Source organism: Pantherophis guttatus, chromosome 2 (assembly GCF_059756535.1).
Source record: "Pantherophis guttatus breed Tessera chromosome 2, ASM5975653v1, whole genome shotgun sequence".
Classification (NCBI taxonomy): Eukaryota; Metazoa; Chordata; class Lepidosauria; order Squamata; family Colubridae; genus Pantherophis; species Pantherophis guttatus.
The window spans coordinates 208,939,209-208,954,925 of record NC_142064.1 but is presented as its reverse complement, the minus strand read 5'-3'; the positions used below and the strand labels follow the sequence as shown (position 1 = coordinate 208,954,925).

General features: G+C 38.2%; 1 protein-coding gene across 2 annotated transcripts in view; it reads left to right on the top strand.

The window, feature by feature from the left end:
* CACNA2D2 (calcium voltage-gated channel auxiliary subunit alpha2delta 2) overlaps positions 1–15,717 on the top strand; it is a 676,129-nt gene that overhangs the window by 634,713 nt on the left and 25,699 nt on the right. The window contains exons 20-23 of one of the 2 annotated variants that reach the window (XM_034440357.3): positions 1,163–1,234; positions 2,120–2,181; positions 4,079–4,155; positions 9,403–9,420. In XM_034440357.3, coding sequence (XP_034296248.1) covers positions 1,163–1,234; positions 2,120–2,181; positions 4,079–4,155; positions 9,403–9,420 — 229 coding nt within the window. The remainder of the gene's footprint in view (positions 1–1,162; positions 1,235–2,119; positions 2,182–4,078; positions 4,156–9,402; positions 9,421–15,717) is intronic. The other variant, XM_034440362.3, reaches the window with a different exon arrangement.

Sequence of the window (15,717 nt, the reverse complement as noted above, 5' to 3'; positions counted from 1 at the left end):
ACCTGGTCTTTGGGTATTAAATAAATTTCGTTGTATGGGTATACTGTGTATACACGTACAATGACAATAAATAAATATATGTGTGTCTGTTGTCTGTGTCTATGTCTGTGTGTGTGTGTGTGTGTGTGTGTGTGTGTGTGTGTATCAATTTTCTTACTTCTTCGTAGGGTTTATGTGTGTTTTTCTTCTAGCCAGGTTTTCCCTACGTAACCAAGGTTTTTCTGCGGCTCCAGCTCAGTATATATATATAATTTGTATTAACATTTATATAGTCTTTCTATCAAAGTAGCCTACAACAACCCAAAAAACAAAAATACAAGTGCTCCAAAAACTATAATAAAATTACTTTTAAAAAAACAAAAAAAGATTCTAATGGCATTGTAGCAATCTTTTCTCAATGCAGAATAGTAAGATTCTACAAAGTTTACTTTTACAAATCTGGGCATCAGATTTTTTCCTTTGGCAAATTTAGTGCTACACTGTCATAACAGGATTTTTGTAGTGCTGGTGATGGCAGCTTGGAATAATTTCTTCATATATACAGGTAATCCTCAATTTACAACCGTTCATTTAGTGACATTCAAAGTTACAATGGCACTGAAAAGAGTGACTTATGACCGTTTTTCTCCCTTACAACTGTTGCAGCATCCCCATGGTTATGTGATCAAAATTCAGACACCTGGCCACTGACTCATATTTATGACGGTTTCAGTGTCCCAGGGTCATGCAATCAGCTTATTCAACTTTTTGACCAGTGAAGACAATGGGAAAGCCAGATTCACCTATCAACTATGTTACTAGTTTAACAACTACAGTGATTCACTTAACAACAGTGGCAAGAAAAGTTGTAAAATGGGGCAAAATTCACTTAAGAAACGTTTCCCTTAGCAACAGAAATGTTGGGGTCAATTGTGGTTATAAGTCAAAGACTACTTGTACTTGCATAATTACTGGTAGTTCTTATATTTCTGTATAGTAAATTGCATATGGATGTGTATGTGTATTTATACCATAGTATGAATCATCCACGAATGCAGATCCTATCCTGTTAAGAGATTTTCTTGGGGTTTGAACAGAAGAGTTTAAAAAGGTAACTGTAAGTGCTACCACTGATATGTATCCCCACCCAACTTCACAGCATTTTCTGTTCTCCCGTCTTTAGATTCGCCGAAGCATGATAGATGGAAATAAAGATCAACAATATATTAAGACTCTGATAAAATCCCTTGATGAGGTAAATATGTTGAACTTTGAGTCTGAACTGCCAGATTTCAAAAAGAAGAGCCTACAGGCTCTTTAGTCCACCTACAGTGGACTAAAGCACTGTTATTAACATCTGCTGCTTGCAATTACTGCAAGTTCAAATCTCACCAGGCTCAAGGTTGACTCAGCCTTCCATCCTTTCTAAGGTAGGTAAAATGAGGACCCAGATTGTGGGGGCAATAAGCTGACTTTGTATAAATATACAAAAGTATGAAGGCTATTGCTTAATGCATTGTAAGCTGCCCTGAGTCTCTGGAGAAGGGCAGCATATAAATTAAAGCAAAAAAAAAAAATAGTAGTCCTTTATTGGAACATACCAGGAGCAGGGAACTAGGGTATGAAAAATATGTCATGAAATTACGTGAAAAAGCCTTCCATGGAATTCAATCATTATTCCATTTGGCCAAATCTCTTAAGACCTGCTCTGTTCCCACACCTGGTGTTAAGGTATCTGTGGAGAACCTGTTGAGTCTTTTATGAATGTTGGGAGTGCTGTTTTAGTCTGGACAGTCATCAGTTTTTTAACATGTATTAGACATATTGTAAACTTCCCAGAGTCTTTTTGGAATTGGGCAGTTTTAATATTAAAATGCATTATAAGCAGGACCAGTTCAAAAGACTTCATGGAAATTTCCAATATATTAGAATACAAGAACTAGGTTAGTAGTTGGATTGGTTAGATTAACTGGAATATATGCTTCACCAGTTCTTTAATGTTAATCGTGATATACATTCGTTTATTTACCATTTATTTGATGAAGAATGAAATGTGGCCAAGAATCTTTAGCTAATTAGCTAATGTTTTTCATAAATGTAATGAGCAATATTTAGTCACTCATTCCTTTTGACTCTACAGAGGTATGTTGATAAAGTTCATAGAACCTACACTTGGGCACCTATCAAAAGCACAAACTACAGGTAAGGAAATAGCCAGGAAAAACACTCCTCCATAAGTGATGATTAAAAGAATACTTAGGAAAAAATACTTCTAAGAGACTTCTTTAGAAGATAATCCAATTCTCTGCTGATTGGGAAAAGATACCAGAAATTCATTCTATTTCTCTCTCTCTCTCGCTCCCTAACTCACTCTCCTGTGTTCTTCAGAATTTTATCTAATGTGTCAAAGGTTTACTGATTGGCCATAATGTCTTGGTTTAAACAGATAACCTTTTAGCATGCGGCAGCATTCAGGCAGTCTTCCTTAGTTTGGGAAATTTAGAAGGGCTGGTTCTGGTGAGTACTTGGGAGGAGATCCCCTTAAGAAACCAGTATTTAAGCTAAACCCCTTCATGGATTACTGCCTTGTCATGGCGAAGGGGCTTGCATAGTTCAATGAAGCTATGAGCTATGCCATGCAGGACCATCATCACCAGAAGAAAACAATGGTGCAAACTATATTTTTCTAAAGAAAATTACACAGAACGGTCCATATAAGCCAGGGCTGTCAAACTCCCACGCCTGGTGTAGCAAAGGGGAAAAAAGTCCCAATACGTCACATGATGCTGCCGTGATGACATGAGTTTGACACCCCTGATATAAGCCATCAGAAGTCAGTCTAACTTAAAAGTAACTTTACTAAGGTTCATAGCCAATATTAGCCAAAGTGATTATAACATAATGGCTTGATCTTTTAAGTTATTTTGAAATGCTATATTTTTCACCGAACTATAGGTTTAGAATTCAGTAGTAAAGTCTGTCAAAGTATTTTTTTTTGACACTATTATTTTGAAAAGTGGGTCGAACACAGCACACTAGGAGCAATTCTGGTACAACAACTAGTCAGCATCAGTGTAACAAATGTGGTCATTGGTAGTTATTGAATAAGTGCTTTAGGAAGAGAGGAGAGCTGACCCTTGACATTTTTTGACACTTCTGCTCTAGAGATTATGGTATCATCCAGCTATCACTGTGAAAATAAAAAGCCTCTCTTCCTTAATGCTATGTCAGCACAGCCATCTCTAGTTGATGCTACAAATGGCTGGTGCCAGAAATATACAATGCCAGATGTTCTTTGTGGGTCTGTTCATTTTACAGTATATTATTATCCATGCCCTTAGGTCTTGAAGGGTAGAAATAAAATCTAGGAAGAAGCATCCATTGATTTTTTTAAAGCACAACACTTTTCCAATGTATATACCGGTATCTTCCCACTGCAAACTAATAAGAGGGAGCTACCTATTATAATATCAAGATTATATCATGTTTGAAGTCTGCAACCAGAAGCTGTTAAGTGAGCCTGCCATCTAGTGTATCGTTACTTATTGCAAATATACATATGCCTCTGAATTTTTCTAGGAAAACCAGTTTATCACAAGATAGCTCAACAAATATCCAGTTATTTCTAATCCAGTTATCTGAGAACCAGGCATAGGATAAGAAAAACTTTGTCTGCCATGAATTTGTGTTTATTTGGATGACATGGAATGGCAAACCGACTCTCCTGGGAAAGATATTATAAACTTAACTTCCTCAAATCTTCGCTTCTAATTCTGCTTCCAACAAATGCCCTTAAAAGATACTGGTTTTATTCTTACCTGTATTTCATTCCTGAAAAAGACAGGCCATTCTGAGATTCACTCTTGTATAACATCAGTTCATTAAACATTCCTTGGACAATTTGCAACATCCAACACTTTCATTCAAGGCAGGTGTCTCCAATCCTGTTCCTTCCAGATATATAAGTCTTCAATTCTGATGATCTCCCAAGCCAATTTGTTGCTTTAAATCTTCCATTACTGTCTTCTATTCAGACTGTTTTCATCACCAGGGCAGCTGCTTTGGTAACATTGTGATCTCCCTTTTTTTCCTTTTCCAGCTTAGGTCTGGTTTTACCGAATTACAGCAGATCTTACATCCAAGCTAATCTAAGTGACCAGATTCTCCAGGTGAAGTGTAAGTATAGGTTTTTCTTTCCCTCCTGTCCTTTCACATGCCCTGTGACCCTAAACCCGCCAGCTAGCCTAAGGATGATTTTCAAGAGAGAGCAAAATGCCTAAATGTTAAACACTTTTTTAAAATGTATCAAATTAAAAACAAATTCTTACCCAGAGAAGAAAAGAAAGTTTCATTTTATTTATGAAAGAATAATGCAGGCTTCCCAGAGATGAAACGATTTACCAGATCCCTTGCAATGAACTTTTAAAAACATCCAGGGGAGATGAGGTTGAGTTGTTGCTTTATATGCTTTTTATGTGGTAGATTATAATAGCAGCTGGTTAATTTGAAAACTGGGAAATTTTGCATGTTTCTTTCTGTTTTGTTTAAATTTGTTTTAAGCCATCCTTATTTTTATTTAAAGTTTGAATTTCTTTGCTTGTTTCCTCACTAATTTACAATTAATCTCTGTACTTGTGTGTTTGCTTCCCCTTGTGTGTGATCCTGGGCTCTGCTCTCTCTCATCAAAGGGTGTGAGGAGCTTCCAAGGGAGTTTTTAACATCCTGTTCTGAGTGATTCTGCCTTTTTCTATCTGTGTCTGTCCCTCTGTCTCTGTAATTCCTCTTCTTTCTCATCTCTCTCTCTCTCCCTTCTCCTACCTTTTGTACTCCATACTCATGCTATGTTACTTACGGCGGCTAAAAAATTTCACCTTCAGGGAAGTTTAAAGGGATGCTATTCCTTAGAATGTGTGCTGAAGTACGACATATTGAAGATTCGCTTATGCAAATAGGTTCCAAAATACAGGTAGTCCTTGACTTACAACCACAATTGGGAGCAGAATTTCCATTTGCCAAACAAGGCATTTGGTAAGTGAATCGTGTCCAATTTTACAATCTTTTTTGCCATGATTGTTAAGCAAAACATTGCAGTTATGAAGTGAATCACATGTGATTAAGTAAATCCAGCTTTCCCTGTTGACTTTACTAGATGGAAGCCAGCATAAAGATAGCAAATGGTGATTACATGACCCCAGGATGTTGCAATCATCATAAGTACATGCTGATTGCCAAGCATCCAAATTTTGATCACATGATTGTAGAGATGCTATGACGGTTATAAGTGTGAGGATCAGTTGGAAATTACTTTTTCAATGCCATTGTAACTTCAGTCACTAAACAAATGGTTGTAAGTTAAGGACTATCTATATATTTGCTCTTCTGACCAAGACTGGATAGAACCATCAATCACAGAATGGTCGTACCTCTAAACGGACTGATCCAGCCCTGAAACAGATCATTCCAATGCTCTGGATATAGTATAATATTAATCAGGCCTACACCATGTGTTTCTTGAAATAGTTAAAAAAATAGCTGATTTTGCATATCTCCAGGCTGGATGCTGCCCCAACTTGCTGACTTTTAGTTAAATATCCCAAAGGTGCTTTTTCAAGAGGCAACTGGGCTTTCTAGTTTTTCTTTGAAGACATTTCACTTCTCATTCAAGAAGCTTCTTCAGCTTCATGGATGAGAAGCAAAAGGTCTTCAAAGAAAAACCAGAAAGTCCAGTTGCCTCTTGAAAAAACACCTTTGGGACAACCATGACCTGAGATCACTGAGAATCTCCATAGGCATTTAGTTAAATTAGTTTTAACCCCAGTTGCAGTCCTATTCCAATTTACTTGGGAATATAGAAAACCCTTTCAATAAGTATCTCTTTAGAAAAAACTTTGACACTAAGAAGAAATAATGTGAACCATCTTTCTCCTGCTATTTAAGCAACCACTCCTCTTTGGAAAGAAAAAATAAATAAAGATCATCTACTTTAAGGTTGGGGGATGTGGGTCTAAGCTGCTTAAAGGGCTCCTGCAAAGATGGTGGGGTCAAACTATTTTCCAAAGCACCAAAAGGCAGGACAAAAAAGAATGGTTGGAAACTAACCAAGGAAAGAAGCAACCTAGAACTAAGGAGAAATTTCCAAATGGAGAAAGCAATCAACCAATGAAATAACTGGCCTTCAGAAGTTGTTGGTGCTCCATCACTGGAGGCTTTCAAAAAGAGACTGGACAACCATTTGTCTGAAATGGTATAGCTTCTCCTCCTTGGGCAGGGGCTGGACGAGAAGACCTCAAAGATCTCTTCCAACATTATTATTCTATGTTCTATGCTTCCAATGTTTTGTAGGAGCATTTGGTGCAGTATTCACAAATGGTTGCTTTGAAAAAAATTGCCATCCCATTCCTTCCAGATGAAAAGTTATGTTATAAAAAAGAATTATAGTAAAGCCTCTTCCCTAGCATAGAAACTTTGTACAAATATGTTTTTCATATGGGAAGGGTTTTCAAATATAGATTAACAGAGTTGGAAGGAACCTTTTAGGTCATCTAGTCCAAACCCCCCCCTCCATTCTAGCAGGAGACCCTACACAATTTCTGACAAATGGCAGTCCAATCTTTTCTTGAATAGATAATTCTCTTGTACAAACTGATAGGAATTTTTGGTAGGATTATAGCAGCAAATATAAATAAGAATCAGATGAGGTTTCATGTATGTCTGAGGCCAAGAGATGATACTTTCCAAAGAGCATCTCTCCTTAACACCTAGGACACAGTCGGTCTGTGTACCTAAAGGATCCTGCTCCAGTGTAATGTTATATAGGAATGACTTTGGGAGACAGGGAGAAGAGATGATTTCCCCTCCCCCCCGGGTCAGATAAGGGTCAGATAAGAGAAGTCATAGCCCATACCTGCTTATTGGGTGGAGAATGAGGTGGAGAATGAGGCTCAGAAAGAACCCCCTCTAAGTTCTCGGGCTGTAGAGCAGAGGTGGGATTCACTTACCTTCCCTACCGGTTTGCAAATGTGAGCGTGCGTACACTCGAGTGAGCGCGCTTCACTCAAATACACCTCTGCGCACGCGCACAGCCTTCTGCGCATGCATAGTAGTCGCACATTACATCTGGGTGCGTGGGCGGACCCTCCTGCAGTCGCCGCTACCGGTTCGTGCGATCCGGCTGAATCCCACCACTGCTGTAAAAGAGGTCTGCAAGATTGATGTCTGTGTTCTCAAGTAGAACAGTCAAGAAACATGGCCAGATGAGCTAATTGTACTTTACTGTAAGACTACATCAGCAGGATCTTGCAAGTCTAAAAGTACAAATCTCCCATCATCTCCTTCACAACCTGAAAGCTTGGGTAGAGATTCCTTCTGAGTGTCTTTCTTCTTCCATCACACAGCTGTTGATTATGCCCTCTCTTATCCAACAGTTCCCATCTTCACCCTATCTCCCAACATCGTTCCCAAATACGCCAGAGGTAATTCCCAAATTACCTCTGCTGGCCATCTCTGACTTTATGTGTTTTCTCTCTCTCTCAAATGAGCCCTTAGGTTGCTACACATTATATAGCTAGTCCACGACTTACGATCACAGTTGAGCCCAACATTTCCCTTGCTAAGCAAGACAGTTGTTAAGTGAGTTTTGCCCCATTTTATGACCTTTCTTGCCATAGTTGTTAAGTGTTAAATCAATCACTGCAGTTGTTAAGTTAGTAACATGGCTGTTAAGTGAATCTGGCTTCCCCACTGACTTTGCTTGTCGAAGCTCACACATGCTTACATGATCCCGGGACACTGTAACTATCAGAAACATGAGCCAGTTGTGGCTGAATTTTGATCACCGTGGAGATGTCGCAATGGTCATAAGTATGAAACAATGGTCATAGGTCAGTTATTTCAGTGTCATTGCAATTTTGAATAGTCACTAAACAAATGATTGTAAGTCGAGGACTACCTGTAGTTGAGATTACCACTAGCATGCTAAGTGGTACCATATCAGGCTCTGGCTTTCAGATTTCTGAAACCAGCAAATGAATAGTTCAAATTCAATCATGAAATTAGAGGAAGAGCTTTCTAATTACCCTCACCAGACTAGGTTGGCAGGATTTATGCTTCCCAGGTTCCTTTTCCAATTAGCAATAGCAATAGCACTTCAACTTATATACCGCTTTATAGTGCTTTACAGCCCTCTCTAAGCGGTTTACAGAGTCTGCATAATATTTCCCCCAACAATCTGGGACCTCCTTTTACTGACCTCGGAAGGGTGGAAGGCTGAGTCAACCTTGAGCCGGTGAGACTCGAGCTGCTGAACTGCTGGTAGCTAGAAATCACAAAAGTATCTTGTAGTACTGCATTTTAACCACTGGGTCACCATGGCTCTTCATTAAAAACCAACCTGAAATAATACAACATGGATTTGGTCCTCAATCTCCTCGATTCCAACAGTAGCTACCTTATTTAGTGTCTATCTAACTTAATATTGTCACTGTAGTGCCTGGCAAAAACTCTGCCAAATTTCAGGCAGACACCATTTCCAATCCTGCCTAAAAATTGTACCTAGTGTCTTTTGCACATGCATAAGTATGTGCTTTCTGCTGTAAAGCTGCAAGCTTTCTCCTAAATGTCACTTTAATGCACAGATATTTCTCTTCAACAATTTCCGTTGGGACTATGTTTTCTCATCAGGAAATTACATGTGTCGTCTTGGCAGGTTTTTTGTTTTTTAAAATTGGTCATGTTTCATAAACTATGTGATTTCCCCTATGCACTATAATGTCAGGCATGGTAAAAGACTTCCAGCTTCCTTTGCAAAAGGAAATGTGGATTGCTTTTTTAAAAAAAATAAAAAGAGAGCTTTTCTGCCACATAGGGTTGATTCCAAGCTCCTGTCCTATTTTTGCCTTTCACTGAGAATGGCCACATCTTACCCATTTGCCAGATGAGCTCAGGCGTGGCCCACTGCCCTGAATTTCTCTCCCTTCGTTTCCTCTCCTTCTGTCTCAATCTCTGTGTGTGTCTTTTGTTAATCTTGAATTTTGCATGGTCTGCTAACTCAGTAAGAACATTTCTAAATCAAGACTGTTGCAAACTGTTGCTACTGAATTCCATTTTTATGTTGGTTATATAATATATATCTATAGATCGAGTTATATCTATACATTTTTATTATTTTCTTACTGTGGTCTTTTGATTGGTACTTTTATTACTATTATTATTATTATTACTATTATTTTGGCTTATTTCTTTTTCATGTCGTTTTTTGCAAGAGGTTTCCTTTTGGTATGATTATGATACACAATATTTTTATTCAAACAGCAATTGAATAAAATATTGTTTGTACCCCCTTCCCCCTTTCCACCCAACCCCCTTTTTTGTTTTCTGTTTTTTGTTTGTTTTTTCTTGCTTTCTCTCTCTGATGGATTCACACAGTACCAAGCAAATTGAAGGGCAAGTATTTTCAGTCTTAGACCACTCCCCTTCCACCACCCCCTTTTCCTCACCTGTGTCCAGTAACCCCCACCCTCACTCCAGACCTTCACCACTCTCCCTTACCACCACCACCTGGCCTGCTTGCCCATTTCCTTGCCCGTTTGCCACGCCTAACCTTGCGAATCACCACCAAACTCTTCCCCTCTCCTTTCCCCTCCCCCTCCCTTACCCTCTTTCACTCTTTATTTGGAAGCAACATGTCTTGTTATGTTCATAATAGCTTCACCACTACTGATCTCCCCACTCCTACCCTGTGCATTGCTCAGAGATTCAATCCGGTATCGTTAAAGATGAGCCAATTTCATATGGAACTGTTATGTTTGAATTCAATTAAGGTTTTTGTAGCTAGTTTAAAATTCCTGCTCTTCTTCCTCCCTGCAAAAATATCTCTTCCACCCTTTCTGCTTTTTCCTCTCCCTTGCCTCACACCTTTCCTACAAATTTTCTTACCCTGTCCTTGTTCCTATGCTTACCTTTCTCTTCAAGACAACTCAACCTGAATGGAACAGGGCTGTGCAGAAACCTCCGGGTTCAGAAAGGTTGGAAACAGAGACCAATATCACTCTCTCGAGAAAACATTTAAGCTCCTCCAAAGGGAGAGGGGAGAAGCTGAACATCTCAAGACGAGTCCAGCTTGCTCGCAGGCCAGAATTTTTGAAGCTAAAGTACCATAATCCCCACAATGGGCATCATCATCATTAGCAGAAATCTTCAAAAGAGATTTCTGGCTATTTATTATCTCAAACTTATTATCTTTATTTTTTTAACTTTATTATCTCAAACTATTATCACAATCAGAGATGAGGTGTAGTCGAATGATCATGTTGTGAGCATTCAGTCTACTCAGTTCTCCTATTCGTTTATAAAATTCTTGAGGCAATGATTTCAAAACTCAATGAATAGGAAGGGCAAGTCTGAAACTTTCCATCCTCTACACAAATCTAAACTAGTGAAATAGGGTTGATCGTTATAGATTTTGCTTGCCTCCTCCTTTTCTTGTACATCAAACACTACAATAGCACTTTAGTTTAAATACAGACTAGAGGTTGCATACAGTACTCCATATAGCACTTAGCAATAGCACATAGACCGCTTCATAGAGCTTTGGAGCATTTTCTAAGAGGTTTACAAATATCAGCATATTTCCCCCAACAATTTGGGTCCTTGTTTTACTGACCTCGGAAAGATGGAAGGCTGCATCAACCTTGAGCCGGTCAAGATCGAACTCCAGGCTGTGGGCAGAGTTTGCCTGTAATACTGCTTTCTAACCACTGCACCACCATGGCTCCTATACATATGTACCTGAGTGTGATTTTTTTTAAAAAAAAAAGAGATATGTGGTTATATTGTATAAAAGAACGAATTTAAATAATATACTTTACATATTAAAGGCCTCTGTTATGAAAAGAGTGTATTGTAGAAGTTGTATTTAGAGAACCAGCTGTGACAGGAGAAGAAGGGGGAGTGAATTTTTAAAGCTCGTTCAGTAGTTAAAAACAAAACTATGAGGTGGGGAACATAGCAGCATTTAACAATCTATTTTATATGAAACCAATATTTGGAACATTTATTCCATCAAAGTAAAGAAGCAAAAGGAATAAAATAGTGCATATTTTTGGTTACTTCCATAATTCAAGACCTCCAGAGTCAGTACCCATATAAAAGTGAGATGTATGGCTTGGAATGGCATTTAATTAACACAAAATGCAGGAAAGCGCCAGAGGGATGCTTATTATTAGACTGTGATCTGTTCGATACAAAAAGACACAAAGCTGAAATGCCTTGCAATAAATATATGGTTCTCATTTGACTCAAATTTCCCTTAGATACAAGCATACCTACAATCGTGAGTGAAATTTCCTGGGTTCTATGCTTATAGTTTTGCAGAATTTCGTGAGGTTAAACAAGTCTCAGATCTATGGAAGTTCAGCCACACTGGCTGGGAATTCTAAGAGTTGTAGCTCCTAACAAAGCTGGATAGCGCTCAGATTGGGAAGCCCAGCTTAAGCACTTGGCAGAGGAAATTGTGCAGGTAGATAGGCAAAGATATGTCATGTAAAAAGACACTGAGAAGAGACCCTAGTCGAAATACACAGCTGTAGACTGTCACACTAAGAGATTATCAGTGACTGGATCTCAAGCACAAGAGTCCTCAGCCCTGTTCTATCAGCAATGAGCTGCCTGCTCCTGACCCTGTATTGGCAATGCTGATGAAAATAATTACTTAGTGTTTTGTATTCCTTTCCTCTTCCTCCTTTCATTGGCTTGTTTCCAGACCCTGCCTTATAGTCCTGTTCGAAAACAGCAGTCCAACCTATGGCTGTGCTGCCCTCACAAAGGGCCACATACATCTTGCAATGCATTGTGGGAGACATGGGGGGGAGGAGAGGGGTTTTGAGGGTTTCACAGTCCATCTGTTTATACTGATGCATTCTGAATCGCATTTTGTAACTAATTGAAAAATACAAGTCTGGTGAATTTGATTGATCCAATATGAAAAGTGAATGGGTATCTTTCAGGGAAAAGCCTGCAACAGCTATCCCTCCCTACTCTTTTTCTTTCTTTCTTTCTTTCTTTCTTTCTTTCTTTCTTTCTTTCTTTCTTTCTTTCTTTCTTTCTTTTTCTCTAGACTAAAAGAGATTTAGAAGCTGATGGAGACTTAAAATACTATACTTTTCTCTAGAAGGTAGATATAAAATATGCAATTATATTTGGGTAGAATTCTTCTCCCAGAACCTATTAATATATTAAAGGTAAGCTGCCTTTATATGCATCACAGGAGACAATGTTGCTGAGTTCACACATTCTAGCTCTATACAGTAGTGTGTAAGTATGAAGGGTGTAAGTAACCGTGCTTACACCTGCAAAGAACCATCCTGAATTGTGGCAGGGTCTCCAGGGAATTGGCTGAAATTCCATGTGTGGCTCTGAAGAAGAGCCAAACTCAACTCCAAGTTTCAACTCCAACAGAAGCCTTAGCCTGTGTTCTTTTTTTCCCCTTGAATGTAAATGGTACAAAATTATTCAGTTGTTTTCATGCGTTACAGACTATTGTTGACTATTGGCTATTGTTTAGTCTGGTATAGGAGACTTGTTGAAAGTAATGAAGTTAATCTTAATGGAGATAGGCAAGATCCATTATTGTTAACCAAAGGAAAACCATCTTAAGTCTACATCAAGCAGAAAATATGAGAAAGGCTCAGATGGATGCCACCCTAATTCACATGAGTGTAAAGAGGAGAAGGGGTACAGTACAATGAGATTTGCAAGATTGTTGTCAGTCCCCCCCATCCTTCCAGATAGACTAAAGCAGGAATCAATTTAACAGGAAGCAAGTCTGATTATGCTGTACTTCCTCTCATACTTACATGAATTAGTAAGTGTGCAACGCAAAGTACGATGGCATTCATCTTCTCATTTATCTGAGCCTTGTTCTTAGTGACATGCAGACATACCAATGATCAATATAAGCAAAAAGGTTGTAATTAGTGACATGCAGACATACCAATGATCAATATAAGCAAAAAGGTTGCAATTTACAAATGATTGCAAATATATTTTCTTTTTTTAGCGAACTGGTCTGTTTCACGTTGGAAATATCACAATTATTTTCATTCTGATCAAAGCAAGATCTTGCTCTTCCTTTGTGGTTATGCCTATTAAGACCAGCAAGTCCCTCCTATTTTTTTTTAAATCATTGCTTGCCATGATTTTATATTCCTAGAAAATTTGGGGGAGGGGGGGTTGTTTTCATTTTTTTAGCTAAGCCATTAATTTAGAATAAATTCTTCTGTGCAGTCAATTATATATGTTTGCAGTCTTGCTGCCAAGTGTAGAGTGTTAATTATTGCTAAATGTTGTGGCGCCATAGGGATTGTGATTAGAGTGCCAATGAGCCTGGCAGAGGTTGATGTTTGCAGATTGGATTGGCTAGAGGAGAAGATAATGAAGGATTTGTTAGGAGTTGAAGATATGGACAAATTTCTTAGTCCTGATCTTAATGAATCAGCCTCACAGTGATCCTTTTTTAAAAAAATATTATTACTTTTTAATACCAAAATAATCCAGATTAAAGTATCACCCATCATATGATTAGGGGTGAATAGATGGAACTGATATGCATTCTGTAATTTTCAATAAAGGAGATAATGAACCTATTCCATTTAAATAGTTTGTAGTGGAATACTTCGTTCTGGAGCAATGTAGGGTTACTGAAAAGAGAAACATGATCCAAAATGATTGTTTCTTTGATAAAAAATGCTTCCTAAATATTAATTTTTTATTACTTTTAAAGAGCGGCATTAATATTTTTTTAAAAAAAAATAAACCAGGAGAGCAAACCATACCACGATTGTTTTCACTTTTCAGTCTGTTAGAAGCACATTGGAAATTATGTCTTTTCTTCTGAAACATTGAAAACAATGGGTGAAAATCCCTGCCTTGTCCTGAACTTCTCGGGTCTTGCAGCACAAAAGTCTCCTCACCCTCCTCTCAAGTCAAAAGGGAAAGAAAACAAAAAACACAATAGCCAGATAAAATCCAATTGCAAACCTTCAGTTGTTATTATTTGAAATATTATTGAAACCCAATACATGCCTGTTTGATGCCTTCTTAAATGATGGTTATGAGCTATCCAGAAAAAAGTTCAACTAAACTATGCCCGGGTTAAAATTGTTTTTTTTTTTTTTATTGTATCAAGATTCCAAGGGAACTATTGCTTTAAGATTATTCTCTGAAAGAACCATAAAAGCGTAGAAAACTGTCTAGATTGAAGCTCTCAGTAAATCTGATCAAGTAGAAAATTGGGTGCACTGTTTTGGTTGGATCTGATTTTTTGGATTTATTTCAGTCTGAATCTTGGACAGAAGCGTAAGAGAATCAGTGAGTTATAGATGTTGATTCTCCATCAATAACCATTGACAGCAGTAACAGTGGTATAGTTCCGAACCACTTTTCTAGAGTACAAGTTAAATAAATTGCTATGCATTGCTTTTTTTTTTCTGTCTCACAAATTAGTTTCAGAAATGGTCCTGGAAATCATTTTCTGTGAAAATTGGCCAAGGAGATTCCATAGGATTTCATTTTACTTACCATACTTGTTAAGAATTACAGTACCGTACATGAAAGTGCTGCACAAGGTAATTCAAGGATTTGAAGCACAGTAACAGCATTGTGATGATTGCACTCAGTTCTTTTTTTTTCTCATGGCATCATGTATGGCACAGGCTTCCAACAATTATTCCTAGAGGTCAGGAATGAAACGGATGAAGATTATACATAATTCGATGGAAAATAGCAATGCTATTGGACAGATGTCCCGTAATGTGTAGAAGGCATGTCAATTCTAGTTTAAAAAACTTTGTTTCTCATAAAAATAATTTTTTAGAGGAACTCACTCATTTTAGCAAGGTCATTTGGCAGAAGCAATGATAAAGATGTTTAGTTTAGCTTAGATTAGCTGAGCTTAGTTTAGCTTAGTTTAGCTTAGTTATGTTTTAGAGGCCACTAAAGCATATCTTAAATTGAGTTTATAATCCTATTTACCTGAGATATGTGTGAGTAGAACATATATAGCAGGGGTGTCAAACTAGATTTCATTGAGGGCCGCACCAGGGTTATGTTTGACCTCAGGGGGCTGGGGTAGGCATGGCCAGGGTGGGTGTGGCCAGCTTATCATCACTTGTGTTGGGGGCATCTGTGGCCCAAGTGCTCTGCCAGCGAAAATGGGCTCCCGAGCTCCATTTTTGGCTGGGACAGCCTCCTGTAACCCTTTGTCAACAAAAACAGAGCACAAGAGGGTTGCACACGATCCTCCCACACTCTGTTTTTGCTGGCAGAGGCACCGTGGGCCGGTTCTTTGCTGTTTCCAGGTCGACCCTGCGGGCTAGATCTAAGCACCCGGCAAGCTGAATCTGGCCCACAGGCCTGGAGTTTGACACACCTGATATATAGGATAATATTATAAAACACAGAATTTCAATAAAGTATAACAGTACTTCCTGTCCTTTTTTCTCTTTTCCCTATAACAATAGAAATTCAGGACATTGGGATTCTTCTATCTCTGTTTTATGCCGCAAGAATTCTTAACTTCTCTTTTTCGGATAGTGAGAATTAAATGTGAGGAAACTTGCAATTTTTCAGAATATGATAACATCTGGCAAGAATTTAAGGAGCATACCAAAAGTTTACTGGAAATTAATCAGCTCATAGAAAACCAAATAACAAAATGAAAAACATTTGTAACGTACAGATTAC